Source organism: Protopterus annectens, chromosome 2.part0, assembly GCF_019279795.1.
Source record: "Protopterus annectens isolate FY-2018-M chromosome 2.part0, PAN1.0, whole genome shotgun sequence".
Classification (NCBI taxonomy): domain Eukaryota; kingdom Metazoa; phylum Chordata; order Ceratodontiformes; family Protopteridae; genus Protopterus; species Protopterus annectens.
In genome coordinates, this window is record NC_056728.1 from 51,572,581 (window position 1) to 51,593,358 (window position 20,778).

A 20,778-nucleotide genomic window follows, 5' to 3' on the forward strand; every position below is an offset into this window, starting at 1 on the left:
GATGTACATCTGAAGTGACATGGTGGCAAATGAGATCTTTGGTATGTTAGAGTGGTGGGTGTTAAGGGTGAAAGGAAGGAGCTCGAGAGTTGGATCTGAGGATCTAGAAGTGAGGATCTAGAAGAAGTGGCGGAGTCAATCAAAAGTTGGATCAAAATCTCATCAGTTGTGGAATTAATGACAATGACATCAGATCATTTGTTTTCTTTTGCATCACCAAATACATAGTACTGCAGAGTTGGAAAATGGCATCCTTAACTCAAAAGTTTCACAGAAGGATGAACCAGAGCTCTTCTTTACTACCCCAAAACACACACCCATTTGTAAGGATAAGGAATGAAAGCTCAAGGCCAGTCTTATACAGGACCTCATAAGCTTCAAGGTCTCGCATAAAGAGGGGTCATCCACAAAGAGAAATGAAGGATTCAGTACCCCTGTCTGTCTCAGAAAATGTTTTCCACATCCCTAAAATGTTTTTATAACAACCTAAATTTGAAACAATCCCACTGTCCAATAATTCTAATACCAAGCTTATGCACAGTCTTGCATAGGGGTGACCAAGAGGCATGTGCTGCTCCTTAAGTAACAGGGATTCAAAATAAGTGAGGACATCTGCCAATGGTAGCCTGCACAGGACTCGGTGCTGGTATCAGGCATTCTTCCTAAAGATGAGTTTCTATCCTAAAGATGAGTTTCTATCCCAGCATTTCAAGGTCCCACAATACATCAAAATATTGATTTCTAGCCTCAGAACAGCAAGCCTGCCATGGGAAAAATAAAGAACCCCCTTGAGCAGAGCCAAAAGAAAATGCTGGTATTGGAAGAGACCCGGCAGAGTACTCTTTTGCCAAGAATACACTCAAACTGAGTATGGATCACTCTACAGCAGAGGTCTCAATTTCAAATGACCATGAAGGCCGCATGAGGGTTAGTACACTCAGCTGAGGGCCAGATCACAGTCAACTTTGCAGCAGTAGTGGGCACTACCAAAATGTATGGGCCCATCCCAGAGGAGAAGAGGGATAAAGCCCTGACTGCAATCTCACACAACCAGTGTTTGATCAGCAGCATAATCACTCGAGACACCAGGTGGAGGAAGATGCGAGTGAGCAGTTGACACTGGCTCGCCCATCCTGGGAAAGAGGCAACTTGGCCTTGCTGAATTGGTGACAGCTAAAGGAAAGGAGGGGGTATCACCACCACATAAAGAATCTAGCATGCGTATAGTGCAAGCAGTGTCTCTACTGGATGGCAGGTTGTAAATGGGCACATGTACATGTGGACCTCCTTAGGCAGCTATAGCGCAGACCACAAGACTATCACAGGGTGGGGGTTAGGACAGTCAGCAGGATCTGCAGACTGGGTTCCTCATTAACACCTGATTCCCCCCCACCAATGAGGAACAAATATGCTGAAGGTCTCTTACCCTGATGGAGGGACAAATGGGGTAATTGGAATAAGGAAGAGGGACCACTGAGCTAATCCTGCTAACCACAAACACTGAAAAGTGTGATTAGAAAGAAACATTTGAGTTACCTCACGCAGTAACATGGCATACACTATCTACATATGGCTTGGTAATCTGGCAGCTAAGATTAGATGCTCCGAGCAACTTCACAAAGCAACTCGACGGACTAACTAGGTATATCCTGTTACTGCCACAGGTAGGATTGCAGTGACTCATTCATTCTTAGATTACCTGTTTTATCCTAATCAGAGTTGCTGTGTGTAGAACTAATTCAGTTACTCTGAGTAAGTTAAAGCAGGTAATCAGAGAATGAATGAATTATAGGACTCTGCAGGCTGCACTAAGTGTGCATGTGGTGCACGAGTTTGAAAAGTTATGAACCAAAAGCTGCTCTCCTAAATCAGAAGTGTTTGCAGCAGAGTGACAGAAAAAAGGGGTAAGACTAGGCAGTACCTACTCCTTGGAATGCACAATCCATGGTAGGAATATATTCTTAATTTGAATATAAAGTCTCAGCAATTCGAGGACTGCAATTCTAGTACTTGGAATTTCAAAGGAAACAGACTGTTATGCTTTTCAAATTCTCCACAGAGTAGCCCCATTTTTTCCCTGCCTTTACTGCAAAAGAGGCTACACTAATTTGAGAATAAAGCCCAAATCTCAGTAATATGAGGATCCCAGTTACAGTCCTCGCACTTTCAAAAGGAGATCAAAATGGGCACCTTTCTGAAGCTCTTCATAAAACAGCCAACTTTTCCTTGCCCTCATTTCAAGGCAGGCTAACTAGAATTTAGAAGTAAAGCTGGGAAACCTTGAGTCATCCCCCCCCCCCCCCCTATGGAACTAGTTTTAAAGTATGTCGTTTCTGCAGCCTTGACTCACTCAAGACTAATTTTTAAGTTCCTATAATAATTGGAGGCCCCTATATCCCATAGGGACTTGAGTAATTTCTTATCAAAACATTCTAAAAGATTCGTGTGTGATCTAGTCAGCAAAGCGGAAGTCTCAAAAGTTGTATCTTTTCATTCTGCGAGTGTGAGATGACAGTGTGACGGTTTGGAGAGTATGTTGTTACGACCTTTAGCATAGTTTTCTCTGTAAACTTTTATGTTTCTTGATGCAATTTTAACTGTTTCACTACTATGGTCAAGGCAGCATCTGTACTGTTCCTGCACCTAACAAAATGTCTCAGGCTTTTCCATGGAAAAGAAAAGCCCAAAAAAGTGATTTGGGGTGCTGAAAATTTAATCAGGAAGAGGGAATGAAAAGCGTCAAGAGGAGGCTAGGAGGGCTAGATAATGAGACTGGAGAGGACCTAAAATATATATTTAGAAATGTAATGTGAGGGTCGATGGAATGCAGAAATTACAGAATGCAAAACAGCCCCCAGTTTCTAATACTCTTACAATTTTTCTCTGTGATTTGGGTTTATGCAAGTCCCAAGTTTCATTCACTAGTTGCACTGAGCAATCCCGCATGCTTAAAACAAATGTCACTAGCAAATCAATCTGATCTGCAAATTCTAGCAGTAAACCACAGTGACAGAGCTCCTTGAAAATGGCACAAAATAAAAGTGGCAACCATTTAACTCTTACCTTGAACCACCACCTGGTTGCTAGGAACAAGTATCTGCTGTCCATCTGTGGTCTGTGCATACTGTAGGATTGTAGTTCCTGGCTGAGCAGTGGCTGCATTTGTCATAGTGAGCGTCTGCAGACCCTGAACACCATCTGTACCATTGTTTGCTAACTGTATTGCTCCTCCTTGTGTGATAGCAACTAGAAACAAAATGCAAGAGACAATGTTAAGACTGCAGTCTACAAGGGGAAAAATGAAAACATAAGGGGCGGAATGCAGTTTTAATTTATACCTATTGCAAGTAAGCAAACTGATTCCTTTCTCAACAGATTAAAGTAGAAATCATTTAAAGTGTAAGATTCAGGTCTGCTGCCCACAAACAGCAATGCATTATAGCTGTCGAGGTCTTTAGACCAGGCATACAACTTGTGCAACAGTAAGATCTTCTAAGGCATTGTCAGAATGTGCACTACAAGGCAAATACTGTACTGTTATCCCTAGAGCAGTGACAGACCACAGAACCTGGGAAGCAATGGTGCTAGCCACTGTCACACTGGTGTCATGGTGTGTGTGAAAACTTTACTCCTAAAATGTTAACTAAATTACATGACATCCCTGTAAAATGGTAAATATGGGTTACATAAAAACTTGCAGAAAGCAAACTTGAGAAATCTTTACAGTACTCTTCATCTCGTCATATTGCGTCTTTCTTCCCACACTGCATACACACTGTGATTAGTGAAATCCCACCTCTCTGAATTTTTGCATATTTTCACAGTGTGTCCTCCTTAAGTGGAACTTCTGCTGACGTTTAAAATTAATCAACCAAAATACATCTACTGTAAATGAACAACAAGAATATTAATCCTACAAGCTGTACAAAGACCTTGCACTTAATTATGTGAAAGAAAAGGGCAATGCCAGGCTGGGCTACCAGTTAACAAAATGCAATAAAAAGAAGTTATGTCTTACCATAATGCTCCATCTGTGTTGTCAATCTTCACTAATCCTTGACTGTGGGGCTCGGTTCTGAGCCTCGGAACCGACTCTGCTGTTATTCTAGCTTGCGCCTTTCAAAAACTCTCGAGCTAGGCTCTACCCATAAGGCTCCTCACCAAATTACCTCAGATCGAGTTTGCGTACAACAGTGATAGACAAGAAGTACTAAACAAGAGACCATATCTGTATCCCTATTATGAAGCCAATCTTTGGGAATATTCGGTCCACCAAGAGCTCTAAGGCAGGGGGAAGGAGCAAGGGAATGTCAAGGATTAGCGAAGATCGACAACACAGATGGAACATTATGGTAAGACAACTTCTTTATCTGATGCTGTCAGTCTTCACTTAATCCTTGACTGTGGAACAGAGTCCCTAGCTACCTGAATCTTGGGAGGTCTCATGGAAGAATATTCCTGAGTACCATTGATGCCACTGATGCACATCTCCTAGAGACCTTGTCCAGTTTGTAATGAGTAATAAAAAGTATGAGGAGATGCCCAAGTAGCTGCTGCACAAATATCATCTAAGGAAGCTTTGGCATGAAAATCTGCAAAAGCTGCTACAGCTCTCATTGAATGTGCTTTCACAGGACATGGTAGGTGGAGTCCCTTTCTCTTGTAAACAAAAGTGATACAGTCCCTATGCCGTTTCACCAAGGTAACCTTAGATACTGGATTGCCTAAAGAGACTGTAGGAAAAGGCTAAAAAACAGTTGGTTGGATTTTCTAATGTCCTTTATTCTGTGAAGGTAAAAACGCAACTGTCTGTGTACGTCTAGTAAGTGTAGACAGTACTCCCCTTTGTTGGGAAAATTAGGAAAAAAAAGACTGAGAGATGCAAGGTTTGACTGATATTTGACTCTGAAACAATCTTTGGCAAAAAGGATTTGTCCTGAGGATGACCCTGTCCTTATGAAATATCAAATGGGGGGTTTGTAGGACAAGGCCTGAATTTCCAATATTCTCCTGGCCGAAGTAATAGCTATTAAAAATAAGGTTTTCCAGGACAAGAACTTTGTCACAAGTTGCTGAAGGTTTAAATGGGAAAGAAGTAAAGGACTGCAGCACCAAAAGTACAGTTTTGTACCTACCATAAATGTAGATGTTCGAGTGTATACACTTCTGCAGTCATTACACTTGGGTTATCCTGCCGTCAGGTGGTTCCCCAGTCGGCCTGAGTTCCAAAGTCTTGGTCCGGCGTCGGTTGCTATCGCCTATTCCCTGACGTCAGTGCGACAGGGGTATATAAGATGCAGCCGATGCCATTTTCTTCAGTTTTTCTTGCCCCAGATGTCAGGTGCCCCCAAATGGGTAGGCAATTCAAATTGCTAATAAAACATAGATAGGAAAAGCAAACAACAACTTTTAGATACCAGCAAATACTCCCCATAGGTAGTAAGGGTAGAAGGCATAGGTATGTACCAGCAAGTAAGACGGGAAGGAGGGAGGGTAACCTGGACTGCAGCAGTGTATACACTCGAACATCTACATTTATGGTAGGTACAAAACTGTACTATGTTCATTGTGTTGCACTGCTGCAATCATTACACTTGGGTAGAATCCCAGAGCTGAGGTAGGGTGGCTGGTTCTATAAGGCATTAGGTGTGGCTGTATGGCCCTGCAGCACAGCAGTGGCAAAGCCAGCTCTGGATTTAGAGTATAAAGGCAGATGGTAATGCTTGGTGAAGGTATGCACAGAACTCCATGTTGCTGCTTCCAAAATATCCTTGGTAGGCAGTTGAAGTGGCTGTTGCCCTGGTGGAGTGAGATCTAATGCTGCTAGGTATAGGTTTCCCATGGTGTGTGTAGCAGAAAAGTATGCAATGTCCTATCCATTTTGAAATAGTCTGTTTTGAAATGGATTTTCCCTGTGCTCCTGCAGCATATGCTACCAGTAATTGCTCAGATTTTCTGAAAACTTTGGTTTTGTCCAAGTAGAAGCGTAACTGCCTGTGAATGCCCAAAGAATGCAGTAGTCTCTCCCCTTTATTCTGTGGTTTTGGATAAAAAGTTGGCAAGTGAATAGTTTGGTTTAGATCCACACTAGAAACCACCTTTGGCATAAATGTAGGGTTAGTTCTTAAGGACACCCTGTCCTGGTGGAAAATGAGGAAAGGTTCCACTGCTATTAGTGCCTGTAATTCTGAAACTCTTCGAGCTGATGTTATTGCCAGGAGTAGAGCAGTTTTCCAAGAAATATATTTTAATTCTGCTGTGTTAGCTGGCTCAAAGGGAGGTAAAGTTAATTTTTCCAAAACAAAGTTGAGGTCCCAAGTTGGAGTAGGTGCTCTATGGGGCGGTCTTATGTTTTTAGCCCCTCTGAGGTACTGTTTTAGCAAAGGATTAGAGAAAATTCGTGGATCCGTGTTGTAATGAGCAGAGATGGCAGAGGCGTGGATCTTGATGGATGAAAAAGAGAGGCCTTTGTCCAGCATCTCAGTTAAATATTGTAGAATCTGAGGAATGTTTGGGACAAGAGGGTCAAGGCTGTGAACCTAGGTTCCAGGCACAGAATATCTTCCATTTATCCGAATAGGCTTTCCTGGTACTAGGCCTTCTGGCCTCCAGAATGACGTCCATAACAGCTTTGGAGAGAGGCATTGCTTGCTTGACTAAGGAATTTTCCATGCAGCTAGGTTTAAGGTCTTTAGCTGACTGTGAAGTATCTGATTGTTTTGCTGAGTCAGCAGATGTGGGATTTGAGGCAATATCTAGGGTGGTTCTTGTGCTAAATTCTTTAAGACTGGGTACCAGTGCTGGCGTGGCCAGTCTGGAGCAATCAGGATCATCTTTGGCTCTTCTTGCCTGGCTTTTATGAGAACCTTTGGAAGGAGAGGTAGTGGAGGGAAAGCGTATACTTGTAGGTTTTTCCAGCTGAATGAGAGGGCATCCACTTTCCATGCTTGTGGATGGCAACTCCTTGTGCAGAATTTCTGTAGCTGGCAGTTCATTGGGGATGCAAACAGATCTATGTCAGGGCTCCACCACTTCTGTGTTATCATTCTGAATATTTCTGGGTTCAATTCCCATTCGTGTGGGTCCATGATGTTTCTGCTTAAGTCGTCTGCCAATGTGTTTTTCTCTCCTGGCAGGAATTGTGCTTGTAGATGAACTTGATAGTTTAGAGCTGTGTTCCACAAGGTATGACCTTGTCTGCAGAGGGGTAGGAGTGAGTGTCCCCTTGCTTGTTTATGTACCACATAACTGTGGTGTTGTCTGTCTTTAGTAATAGTTGTCCTGGATGCAGCAGGTCCTTGAAAGCTATAAGGGCATTTTGTACAGCTAACATCTCTTTTTGATTGATGTGAAGATGCCTTTGTTCTGCGGGCCACTTGCCCTGAATACATTTTCCTGCCATGTGTGCTCCCCAGGCGTAATCCGATGCATCTGTTGTCAGTGTTTGCCTGGCTATGGGTTGAGTAAAAGGCTGTCCCTTGTTGAGGTGACAAGCTTGAGCCCACCATCGAAACTCGTGTTGAAGGCAAGGAATTAGTGGTATAACTGTTTCCAAACTTTGACAGTGTTGAGACCATACACTCTTTAGGCACCACTGTAGTTTCCTCATATGCAGTCTGGCATATGGAATTAGTAGTATGCAGGATGCCTTGTAACCCAAGGCCTGCAGAATTTTTCTTGCAGGAAGTTGGGTTTTTGTTGCCATCAATTGAAAGTATTGAGTCAGTTGTCCTTGCTTGTCTGGCATGAGATAAGCCATCTAGGCTGTTGTGTTCAAGCTGGCACGCAGGAATAGTATCTCTTGTGAGGGCACTAGTTTTGATTTCTTTTCGTTTACTGTGTACCCCAGGCAACTTAACATTTTTACAAACACCAGATGCTCTAGAAGAATGTCCTTGCTCTCTGCTTGAATCAGGCAGTCGTCCAGGTACGGATAAATCTGAATTCCTTTCTGTCTGCAAAATGCAATTACTGGTGCCAGGCACTTTGTGAAGACCCTGGGTGCAGTAGATAAGCCAAAGGGCAGTGCAGAGAATTGATAGTGCATTGAACCTGCTATGATTCTGATGTATCTTCTGCAGTTTTGTCTGATAGGGACAAGCAAGTATGCCTCCCTGAGGTCCAAGGTCACGAGCAAAGCTTTCTTGCCCAGCATGGGAAGCTGCTGCTGTAGTGTCAACATTTTGAATTTTGGAACATCTAGGTTGGTGTTTAGAGAAGAAAAGATCCAGAATAGGCCTCCAGGCTTTGTCCTTTCTGGGAACCAGAAAGAGTCTTGAATAAAATCCTTGTCCTTGCTCTTGTGGTGGTACCTCTTGAATAGCTCTCATTTCCACGAGTGCTGTAATTTGTTTTTGAGCCTCTGCCCATTGATTTGGTGGCAGATTTAGCATTCCTTTTAACCTTGGCAGAGTGTGAAAGTGGAACCAGTAACCTTGAGATACAATGTTGAGAACCCATTTGTCTTTGGTGATCCAATGCCAATTGTGATAGAAAAGTGCCAGTTTTCTTCCCAAGGGGGCTGCCAAGATAGAGTTTGGCAGCTGTAATAGGAAGTCGTTAAGGCTGTTTTTTATATGGTTGGGGCCTGTCTTCCCCTTCTTTCTGGCCTGGTGCATCCCATTGTCGAGGCCTGAAAGGACCTTGTGGTTGACCTCTACCTCTTGGATGTCTGTATCTGCCCCTTTGAGGTCTGTCTGTAACAGGAAAGGACCAATTCTTTGTTGGCCAATTTCTGCTAAATCTTGGTGGCTGAACCTGTAAAACATCCTTTACAGTTTGCATAGATTTTGCCTTATCCTCCATTTTCTTTAATACCTCTTCTGCCTTAACTCCAAATAACACATCCTGCTGCAAAGGTGCATCCAATAATTTTGCTTTAACATGATCTGGTAATGTATGTTCTTTTAACCAAGCATGCCTTCTAATGACAGAGCCTGTAACTGCTGCTCTACAGGAGGCCTCTAAAGAATCAAAACCACATTGCAAAGTATGCTTTCCCACTTGCTCAGCTGCATGTAATAAATCCTGCATTTTTTTAAAATTAGGAGGATCTGAATCTGGAAGCATTTTTTTTTTACCTGAGAAATCAAAAATTGCTGATATTTTAGCATGTGAAACTGGCAATTTAAGGCTCTCATTGCTAAGGTTGCAGACGTATATACTTTCTTTCCCCATCTGTCCAATGCTCTGGAATCTCTGTCAGAGGGGACTGGATTTTTTGCTGATGAGGCCTTAATCCCTTTGGGTCCCTGAGAAATAGTTTCAGGGTCAGCAACAGGGCTTTTATACAGAAATTTGTGTGAGTCAGGGACTCTGCAGTATCTGTCAGGTTTAACTGAGGCTGGAGGTAAGGAGTCAGGATTTAAGCTGGATTCAGTATACACATCATCCACAATGTCTAACCACTGGCAGAATAGCAAGGGGTCTGTGTTGAGGTAATAAAAGGAAGTCTCTGAGAATTTTCTTGGATTCAGAGTAATCCTGGCCTTCCCAATGGAAATGCTCTCTCATGGTATGTAAGGTTTCCCCAAAGGAGTAGTCCTTAGGCGGAGAGGCTGATGGAATTGATTCCTCAGCATCAGAGTACTCATAAGGGGGTAAAGAATATCCTAGGTCTGAGGATGAATCTGAAGAAATGGACACCTGGTCGGATGAGTCATAGTTTGCATCCTGTCTGGGCCTTTTATCAGGAGGGGGATGGGACCCCCTGATCAGAGTGATTAGGTCTTCGGCCATTTTGAGCATTTGTTTCTTGGGCATGGAGGCCTGTCCTGGAGAATGCTGTATTTGTTTCTTTGTTTTTAAAGGAGGCTTAGACTTAACAGGGGGGTTTTAATGGTTAACTAAGCAGGTCTGAAAACACCCTCTGAAGCTTCGGGTTGCTCAGCTACTCCGGATCCCTCTGAAGGGTTAGCCTCGGTAGGCTGAAGAACTTGTACGTCTGAAGGCCCAGCCATTCCCACTTGGGAGTCGGAGGTGGCCTGTGGTTCTGCAGAAGCGGTCATCAGGGTCTGAGTAGGCACCTCGCTGAAAACCGGAGAACCGGCGACTGGCCTAGAAGAAGCCTCGTCGTCAGGTTTGGGCCTCGGATGCCTGGCCTTGTCTTTGCGCTTTTTATGTATTCCGGTCGTCGGAAGTTCCGACGGCATGGTGTAATTAAATTTTCTGCCAAAATAATGTCGTGCAAAATCAAACCGACATTTAATAGTGCACTTGTTAAACCTAGCACAAAACCGACAACCAGTGACGTCGTGGTCTGGGCCTAGGCATGGGATACAATAGGAATGGAAATCCTTGAGGTATTTGCTTCCTACAAGAAATACAGTTATTAAATTTTACTGACATCGGTCTGAGGCAAGAAAAAGTTTCCCCAACGGGGTACTTAGCTTTGTGGAAGACTTTGGTTCTGAATTCGGAATGAAAATCTCGAGTCAGCCGACCAGCACTTGCGAACTACTTTTGCTTCGGGCACCGCGCAGCAAGAAAGACTGAAGAAAATGGCGTCAGCTGCATCTTATATACCCCTGTCGCACTGACGTCAGGGAAGAGGCGACAGCAACCGACGCCGGACCAAGACTTTGGAACTCAGGCCGACTGGGGAACCCAAGTGTAATGACTGCAGCAGTGTAACACGATGAACATCTCAAATCCCATGGAGCAGAGGGTTCTTTAAATGGAGACCTAACCATTAAGGTTCCTTCCAAAATGGCTTTACAAAGTTTATGTGACTTAAGTGATGAACCATTGAAACCTATATGGAAGTTAGATATCGCAGCAAGATGCACCCAGACAGTAGAAGCTGATGAGCCAGACTCTCAGTAAGACTAAGAAGTCTAAAACTTTGTCTACAGGTGCTGTATATAGGTCAATATTACTGTCAAGTGACCATTTAGCAAATTTTAGCCATTTGTTATGATACAATTTTCTAGTTGAAGGTTTGTGATGGGCCAGAATGACACGTTGGACTGGGGAAATGAGGGAGGAATGCTTGGCAATCATATGAACTGGGAAAGCCACACAGTGAGAGCTCGAGATGCTGAAGATCTGGATGAACCATTCCCTCCAGGTGGAAAAATAGGTCTGCAGCTGGGTCCAGTTTCCGAAGTAGTTGAGGCCAAAGAAAGGAAATCAGATTTTTCCAGGCCAAAAAGGGGCAATGAGGATTATTCTGTTCTTTGACCTGTTGGCTTTCTTTAGAAGCTGAAATATTAGTGGAGCCGGGGAGAAAGGTGTATAGTAGATCAGGGGGCCAATCGTGAAGAAGCGCTTCTCTGGGTGACTTCCCTGGGGGTGAGTGGGTGGGTGGAGGATTAGGGCAAAGTAATTGCTGCACTTGTTCAGAGGGGGACGCAAACAGATCACAGCAAGGTTGGCCCCAGTGGCAGAATATCTCTCTTGCCACCACTGGATTGAGAGACCACTTGTGAGGCATGAGGATGGTTCTGCTCAACTTGTCCGCAATCATGCTGAAGCTCCCCAGAATGCGCATTGCCATTAGAATGTGGTTGGAGAAAATCGTCCAATTCCACACTCGAACTTGTCAACAAAGAGTGCACGACCTGGTTCCCCCTTCTTTGTTGATATACCAGACTACTGATATGCTGTCTGCTTGAACCTGCAATTGTTCCAAAAGAGAGAATATCTTGAAACGCTTCCAATGCTAAGAGCACCGCGCTCATCTCTAGAACATTGACATACAAGTTGGCCTCCAGCTAGGACCAAGTGTCTTGGACTGTTCTTATCAGATAATGCCACCCCATCTGGGACACATCCATGGTCACTATGGCTTGCAGTTGAGGAGAGACAAAGGGATACTCTGACAAGATTTCATTGGAAAGGAGCCACCAACTCAAATCTTTGCAATGATTGGTGATCATAACTAGATGGGACATTGGCTGTTTCAACAGGGATCATTGGGAGGCCAGAAGCCATTGAAGAATTTGCATGTGATATCTGGCTAGGGGAACTAGAGTGATAGAGGCTGCCATTGACCTTAGAGTTTGTAGAATGAGGCTCGCTGTTACTTTCTTGCAGTAAATGATTTGGCTCACTTGTGATCTGCTCCTTTTGATTCTTTCTAGGGGAAGTGATTCAAAGCCGGTGACTGTTTAGCATAGTTCCAATGAATTCCAGTTGATGTGATGGTTCCAGATGGGATTTTTCATAGTTTATAGTGATTCCTAAGCCGGAACAGAGATGAAGAGAGTAATCTCGTGCCTTTACTAGTTGACGCCTGGTGGGAGCAGTAAGGAGCCAGTCTAGATATAGAAACACTCTGAATCCTAGCAATCTGAGATGCGCCACTACCACTGTCATGCATTTGGTAAACACCCTGGGGCTGTGGTGAGACCAAAAGGCAGTGCTTTGAACTGATGGTGACTGGCTCCCAGCAGGAAGTGCAGGAATCCTCTGGACCATTTGTCCATTTTTATATGGTAATACGCATCCTGAAGATCTACTGAGCACATCCAATTGTCTTTTGCCAAGAAAGGAAGTATTGACTGAACCAATACCATACAGAATTTGGTTTGTTGAACTGATTTGTTCAACTGACTGAGATCCAAGATCAGTCTCCAGTCCCCGGTTTTCTTTGGCACTAAATAAAATCTTAAGTAAATTCTGGATCCTCTCAGGTCTGGCGGGACTGCTTGGATGATTCTTGTTGAGCAGTTCTTGAAGTTCTAAGACTGCTGCTTTCCTGTGACTGGGTGGAACTTTGGGATTCTTGATCTTTTTGGTTTCTTTGAGATGAGTATGTTGTAACCTCTGGAAATGATCCCTTGCACCCATTTGTTCATCATTTCTAGCCAGGCAGATTGGTGCAGAGATAATCGCCCACCGACTGCCTCCAGAGAAAGGCAACTGGGCCTCCTTTCAGCAGCACTGGTAGGAGTTTCCAGAGAAAGTCTCTAAAACCCTGGTTCTGCAGGCCACTTTTGCCTCTTTGATGGCGTCTTCCATTATTGCCCTCCCCTGCCCCAGGGGAAGTCATTGCCATGCGAATCCTGGAAAGGTCTTTGGATCTTTTTGAACCATAGCCTCCCACATCTCTGGTTCCTGGAATAAGGCAACTGATGAGTGGAGAAGCGTACGCTCACGGCAGAAAGGGTCTTCCCATCTTTCTCATATCTGGCTAGTCTCTCTAACTTTGAGGCCAAACAGGGATGATCCGTCAAACAGAGCATTGATGAAAGATGACTTAAATGGCTCCGTGAAGTCACATATTCACATCCAGATGCGTCTCCTGATGGCTACGTCTGAACCTGCTGCTAGTCATTCCTTTGGCAGGAAAAGCAATTAACCTCATGGATGAAATGGAAACAGACTCAAGGGTAGAAAGCTGAGAAGTAACCTTATCTCATACCCCTTCAGCTACTGCTCCTGTAAGAGTTTCTGAAAGCTCTTTAATCAGATCTCTGTCAAGCCTGGCAAAATGCACCATATAATTCAAGGACCTGAAAGTGAAGGTCTTTGAAGAATATATACGCATCTCAAATCAATCCACAGTCCTAGACTCCTTGTTAGGTGGATGGATAGTAGGACTTTCATCAACAAGTTAATTTTTAGTGACTGCTGCTACCACCATGGTGTCTACAGGAATACCATTGGCCCAGTGCTGCTCATCTTTTGGGGCAGAGAGAATTTGGTCAAGTCTCTTAGGAATTGGCTTGATAGAGTCAGAAGTTTCCAGGCCCGCTAGACTATCAGTTTAATAAGATAGTCAGCAGGTAGAGAGATCCAAGAGGTAGAAGGCCTGACATGAAAGGCCTCTAGGTATACAGATTCCTACAAGGAAGGTTGAAAAGTAGTCCAGTCACCCCTCTGTTTCAGGATTTCTAGGATGTCCCCGAAGGAAATGTCTTCAGGGGGTGACTTGGGGGAACCTTTCCCTTCAACATCGGTATCTTCTGTGAAGAACTCTTCGAGGAGTCCAAGTGCTTCTTCTTGCACTTTTTCTTCGAAGGTACCTCTTCAGTAGGGTGTTCTGGAGAGGTGTCCCGGAGATGATATAACCAAGGTGGTTTGCTCCTGAGGCTTTTTTGCCCTCTGTCCCAGGGAAGAGACTGGAGGAAGCTCCGGTCGAGGGAATGGATAAGATGTTTGGCCTGACAGGGAAGGCATAGACTGTTTGTCCACAATGGATAAGGCCCTCTCCATAGCCTGGAATGCAGGCCCCCCAGTACAGGGATGGGAGCTCGGAACCGAAACAGACTCCTTCAGAAACATGGCCCCACCTCGCATCGGGAAAGCTACCTCCAAAGCAAAAGCCAGGGTCGACCTTATATATGCCAATGCCCCAAGGGGCATAATGGGCTCCGAAAGTATCGAAGTTAGTCAAACCCTGCTCCTAGGAATTGGCAACGAAGCCATGACCTTGGGAAGTCTCTGGTTCTGACAAACCGGAAGAGCTCAGTGTAACTATCGGTGCCGGAGAAGGATCTCTGACTGGCACTGAAACAGAAGAAGCCGGGATGGTCGGCACAAGGGGCTCCGAAATTTCATCTGGAGTCAAAGGAGGAATTTGTATGGGTGTAGAAGAAGGCAAGCTTCTAGAGCTAACAAGGCTAGGAACTGAGGATGGAGGTAATCCCCTCGCCATCAGGAGCTGGTCCATCAATCTCAATGTCAGACTCAGATAGGGTCTTGGTGGACCAAATACAGGAGGCAGATGGAGACCTTGGTGGCCATCTCTCCAAGAAAGGACTGAGGACGGTCTGCGAATGGGTCAAATGAGGGTGAATAGGATGTCCATGATAAAACTCTCGTCTGAGGCTCCTTTGGTACAGAGTGATCCATTGGTACTGAAGGGAGAGTTATCTGCACTGATACAGGTGCTGAGGTGGTCCGTGTCGAGGAAGGAGCATCTCCTCCCACTGGTGTCAGACTGTCAGCAACATGGGAGACTTGGCCAATTTTGAAGGTGGTTCCAAGGAAGATGTTGGAACCAAATGAGTGCGCATTTTTGGTTTTGAAGAGGAAGATGAAGAGGAGGGAACTGGCTTCTGTTTTGGTACCAGCGATGGCCGCTTCAAATTCAGATTTAAAAAGTCCTTTAAGTATAAGCTTATTTTTCCCTCTATCAGGGTTCTAAGCACTGAACCCGTGACAGATGGCACAATCTTCTTGAATATGGACAGCACCATACACACAAAAGGTTTGACCATCTGAGTTCGGCATTTTTCTTTCACATTTCTAACACCTCTTGAAACTAGATGTGCCTTTACAGGGTTTGTCGGCCATGAAGAGAAATGAGAAACATACGGTCACAAAGGGGAAATATATATATATATATATATATATATATATATATATATATATATATATTTTTTTTTTATGTAATAAAAAGAAGAAAGTTACCAATGATGGTAAAGATTACCTGAAGGTTACCTCAGAATACCCAACGATAAAGGAGAGGGAAAAACACACACACACACACACACACACACACACACACACACACACACACACACACACACACACACACACACACACACCTAAAGAAATACAGAGGAGCGGGTAGAAAAGATAGAAGCAAGAGCAGGATTTAGAGTTTAGATATTAAGAAAAAAAAAACTAACTTACAGCTAGAAGAAATGCCAGAGCTCGAGAGGTTGGATTGAACACATCTGGCACTACGAAGAAGCAAATGAGAAATAAGGTAATTTGGTGAGGAGCATTATGAGTAGAGCCTAGCTCGAGAGTTTTTGGAAAGCGCGAACTGGAATAACAGCAGAGTCTGTTCAGCCGCTCGGAACAGAGCCCTACAGTCAAGGATTAAGTGAAGACTGACATCAGATTTATTATTATACAGTCAAACCTTAATATTCAAAATATAAATGCTGCTGACTGGAGACGCTCATTTGTCATACCCAAGAAATGCTACAATCCATCCCTACAAACTCACCTTAACCTTGGAGGCAGAAACAAATACCAACATACAGTAAAGGCCACTCAAAAAAGGTAGAACATTTCTTAAATAATGTTATTGCAAAACAAAGTACTTCTTAATTATAAAAATTCCTTAAAAGTAAATATCACCTACATAAAACCAGAGAGAATAGTTCTGTAAAATCTTGCCATAAAGATAGATGTCCTTCTCCTCTGTGCTGCAGTATTCTTCACACAAGGGATCCTCTGCCATGGGCGACCCGATGTCTGGCCAGTATAAGAAAGATTTTAAGCACGGACAGTATGCGAGACATCACACATATGGCTTTGGAGTACGTCTGCCATAAAAGTGACGTCTGCTCATACAATCCTCAGAACTGAATGCCCCAGGAGGAACACTAGTCCAAGGAACCAAAAAGGTCATCAGACATCCAGAGCAAAAGCAGGCACCAGGAGGAAGAAGGAAGGGACAGAATACTCTAACATAGAAGAGAACATCATCTAGGGTTATGATAAGATTTTACACAACTACTCTATGTCCTTCTGTTCTAATGTTGCAGTATTCTTTACATGAGTGAGAGAACCAAAGCTCAGGAGGAACCACGGAGGGAGAAGGACCAGAAGAGCTCTCTAGAAAACCATAAAAAATGACTCTAGCAAAGCCAGCTCTAGATCTGGAGAGGCCATCCAACTTGTAATGCCCGGTGAAAGTATGTACAGAAGCCCAAGTAGCCGCTTCTAGAATGGTATTAGTATCCAAACCCTTAAAGAAAGCACCCGAAGAAGCCACAACCCTAGTAGAATGAGCCTGAACATGAAAAGGGAGGCTCTTCCTGTGGAAAACATAAAAAGAAATAGCTTTTGAAACACAAGAGGAAACAGTCTGTTTGGAAACAGGCAATCTAGCTTTTGAAACAAGAGGAAACAGTCTGTTTGGAAACGGGCAATCCCAGAGCCCCGGAATGAAAAACAAAAAGCTGATCAGATTTCCTGACAGCCTTAGTTTTATACAAATAAAAATCAGAGTTGTGTATGCACATCCAAGGTATGCAAGACCCTCTCACTGGAGGATTGTAGAGAAGGAAAAAAAAGTGGGCAAATAAATAGACTGTACTGTACAATGTCATGTACTGTGCTCTGTAAATACTCTGTATTGTTTAGTTCATATTGAATACTGTTACCTTTATTGTGCAGCTCTCCTTCCCAAGTCTGCACTGAAAATGGGCTCACCTTGGCCCAGTGGACCTTCTCTGTAAGCAAATGCAAATAAGTAAATAGATTGGTTAAAAGACAACTCATTTGCAACCTTAAGCATAAAGCAAGGGTTAGAACGGAAAGAACTCTGGTCCTTATGAAAAATAAGAAAATGTGGGGAAGCCATTAAGGCTTGAAGCTCAGATACCCTTCGGGCAGAAGTCAAAGCTAGTGAGCTGTAGCTGCAAGCTCAAATGGAGCCATAGTCTGCTTCACCAGAACAAAGTTCAAATCCCACGGAGGAGGAGGAACTAGTTTCCTGGGAGGTCTAAAGTGAAAGACACCTCAGACTAAAAGTTTAACCTCTAACCTAGAAGTTAAATGGGAAGACAAAAGCAGACAGGCAGAAATGGCTGATGGATGGACTTTCACAGAGGAGTAAAACAAGCCATCACACAAATAGGAAAGAACCAATAGAACATCCACAGACAGTGGATCCAGGTAGTGTGAAAGATACCCAATAGAAAACCTCTTCCATTTAGATAAGTAGGATTTCCTGGAAATCAGTTTTCTGTCTTCCTGCAGTACCCTAAGCACATCCTCAGAAAAAACGGTGGAAACAGAAGCCTGTAACCCACACAGTCAGATGCAGAGCTGACAGATGTGGATGGATAAGAGATCCTTTGTCCTGTGTGAGAAGGTCCGCCCTGTGAAGTAACTTGTGATGAGTGCCCTTGTCTAAATACAAATGAGGAAACCAATGCTGTCTTGGCCAAAAGGAGGTGACCAGCAAGATTTTTGGTTCATCCTGTTGAATCTTGAACAGGACTTTCTGAATGAGAGGAAAGGGGAGGAATGCATAAGGGAACATCCCCTTCCATGAAATTGATATGGTGTCCACCTTCCAAACTAGAGGACCTGAGACTCCAACACAAAAGAGAATATGCCATCTCTTCAGAGGACGCAAATGGAGCTACTTGAGGAATACCCACCGGTGGACAATATCCAGAAACACGTCCACGTAAATCATCCATTCATGGGATTAAGCTAATGGACCTGCTCAGATTGTCTGCCACACATAATTCTGACTGGAAGAGATGGAAACTACCCAAAGAGTAACCTGGTACTGAACTGCCAGTTCCCATGCCATGACAGGTAACCTACACAGAAGGTACGACTTCGTCCCCCTGTTTGTTTACATACCAGAGAACCGTGGTGTTGTCTGTAAAGAGTTTTAGAGGTCCTGGACAGAAAAGAGGATGAAAAGCCTGAAGAAATACTATAAGGGCTCTGATACTGATATGCTCCTCCTTTTGAGGAGACCAGCGACCCTGTATTTTCATGGAAGCAAATGTTGCCCCCCCCCCCCCAATCCTGGGTCTGAGGCATTTGTAAACAACTTGAGTGGGAAGAGGAGGATGAAGAGGAAGAGAAAGGCTTGGGTTCAGGGAAATCTGCTGAATCCACCAAAGGAGTTCGTTTTTGAGGCAAGGGAGAAGAGGAAAGTACAGTTGTGTACACTTACCATAAATGTAGATGTTCAAGTGTATTCACTGTTGTAGTCATCACATTTGGGTTATCTGCTTGCAGTAGCTCTCAGTCAGCCTGATTAAAGTCTTGGGTCTTGCGTTGGTTGCTGTCGCTTCTTCATTGACATCAGGTCATCAGGGGTATAAAACATGCAGCCGACGCCATTACATCAGTTTTTCTTGCCTCAGATGTCAGGTGCCCCCCTAATGGGAAGCAATTAAATCTATAAGTATGCAAGGTTATACCTCCAACAAAAAAGCAAATACACCAAAACGCTTTTAAGCATACTAAAGGAGAGCAGAGGTATAGCCAAAAGAAGTAAGGGGGCTGGAGGGAGGGTAACCAGGACTGCAACAGTGAATACACTCAAACATCTACATTTATGGTAAGTGTACACAGTTGTACTATGTTCTTCATATTTCACTGTTGCAGTCATCACAGTTGAGTTGATTCCCAAAGCAAGGATGGGAGGAGAAATTTAGACAGCATTAGGACCAGTAATAAGGCCCTGCAAGACTGCAGTGGCAAAGCCACCTCTGGATTTAGGGAAAATTGACAGATGGTAATGCTTTGTGAAAGTATGTACAGAACTCCAGGTAGCAGCTTCTAGGATGTCCCTGGTAGGGAAGCCTCTGAGAAAGGCTGTAGAGGTAGATGCAGCCCTGGTAGAGTGGGGTCTGATCCCCTGTGGAATAGGTTTTCCATGGTGCTTATAGCAGAAATTAATGCAATGGCCTATCAATTTAGAAATAGTTTGCTTTGATATAGCCTTCCTCTCTGCCCCTGCAGCAAATGCCACCAGCAGTTGTTCAGATTTCCTTTGAGGTTTAGTCCTGTCCAAGTAGAATCTAAGTTGTATGTGCACATCTAAGGAGTGCAGTATCAGTTCCCCTTTGTTCTGTGGATTAGAAAAAAAGGTTAGCAGATGAATGGACTGATTAAGGGCCACACTGGATATCACCTTGGACATAAAAAGGGGTTGGTCTTGAGGGACACCCTGTCTGCATGAAAGATGATGAAAGGCTCCACTGCCATAAGGGCCTGTAATTCAGATACCCTTCTTGCTAAAGTGATTGCTAAAAGGAAAGCTGTTTTCCAAGAAAGGAATTTATAATCTGCTGTAGCAGCTGGCTCGAAAGGAGGAAGAGTGAGTTTCTCCAATACAAAGTTAAGGTCCCAGGCTGGAGTTGGAGCTCTCCTGGGTGGTCTTAAATTTTTGGCCCCTCTGAGGAACTGCTTGAACAGTGGATGAGAGAAGATGGGAGGTTCTGTGTTATAATGAGCTGAAACAGCTGAGGCGTGAATTTTGATGGAGGAGAAAGACAGGCCCTTGTGAAGCATCTCAGTTAAGTACTGTAAAATCTGCAGTAAATTGGGCACTGCTGTGCTCATCCCTTGAGATTGGTTCCAGGCACAGAATCTTTTCCATTTTTCAGCACAAGTTTCCTAGTACTAGGCCTCCTTGCCTCTAAAATTATATCAGTCACTGGATTACTGAAGGATGGTAAAGGAGAGATGAGGTAATTAGCCAGGCTGCTAGGTTCAGTGTTTGAAGCTGAAGGTGCAGAATCTGGTTCTCCTTCTGAGACAACAGGGTAGGAGTCTGAGGCAGGTGCCATAGGGCCAACAGAGAGACACTGCGCAAAAGGGGGTACCAGTGCTGGCGTGGCCAGTCTGATGCAATCAAAATCGTCCTTGGTTTGTCTTGTGTGATCTTTACTAGTACTTTGGAGAGCAGAGGCAGAGGAGGAAAGGCATAAACTGATAGGTTTTTCCAGCTGAAGGTGAGATCATCCACTTTCCAGGCTTGTGGGGAGTCCTTGTGCAAAATTTGTCCAATTGATAGTTCTGGGGGGAGGCAAAAAGGTCTATATTCTGGGCTCCCCCATTTGCTTGTCAACATGTTGAAAATCCTTGGTTCTAGTTTCCACTCGTGTGGGTCCATGAGGTTTCTGCTTAGTCCGTCTTCCAGTGTATTTAGTTTTCCTGGCAGGAATTGAGCTTGTAGATGCACTTGGTAGCTCAAGGCTGTGTTTCACAATGCCATGGCTAGTCTACAGAGGAGTAAGAATGCATACCCCTGCTTGTTTATATACCACATAACAGTGGTGTTGTCCATCTTTACATTAATTGTCCTGGAAGAATGTAGTCACTGAAGGCTTT

General features: G+C 44.0%; 1 protein-coding gene across 3 annotated transcripts in view; it reads right to left on the reverse strand.

The window, feature by feature from the left end:
• CREB1 (cAMP responsive element binding protein 1) overlaps positions 1-20,778 on the reverse strand; it is a 1,172,277-nt gene that overhangs the window by 135,531 nt on the left and 1,015,968 nt on the right. For all 3 annotated transcript variants that reach the window (XM_044060541.1, XM_044060540.1, XM_044060543.1), the window contains exon 6: positions 3,064-3,246. In XM_044060541.1, the coding sequence (XP_043916476.1) occupies positions 3,064-3,246 (183 nt within the window). The remainder of the gene's footprint in view (positions 1-3,063; positions 3,247-20,778) is intronic.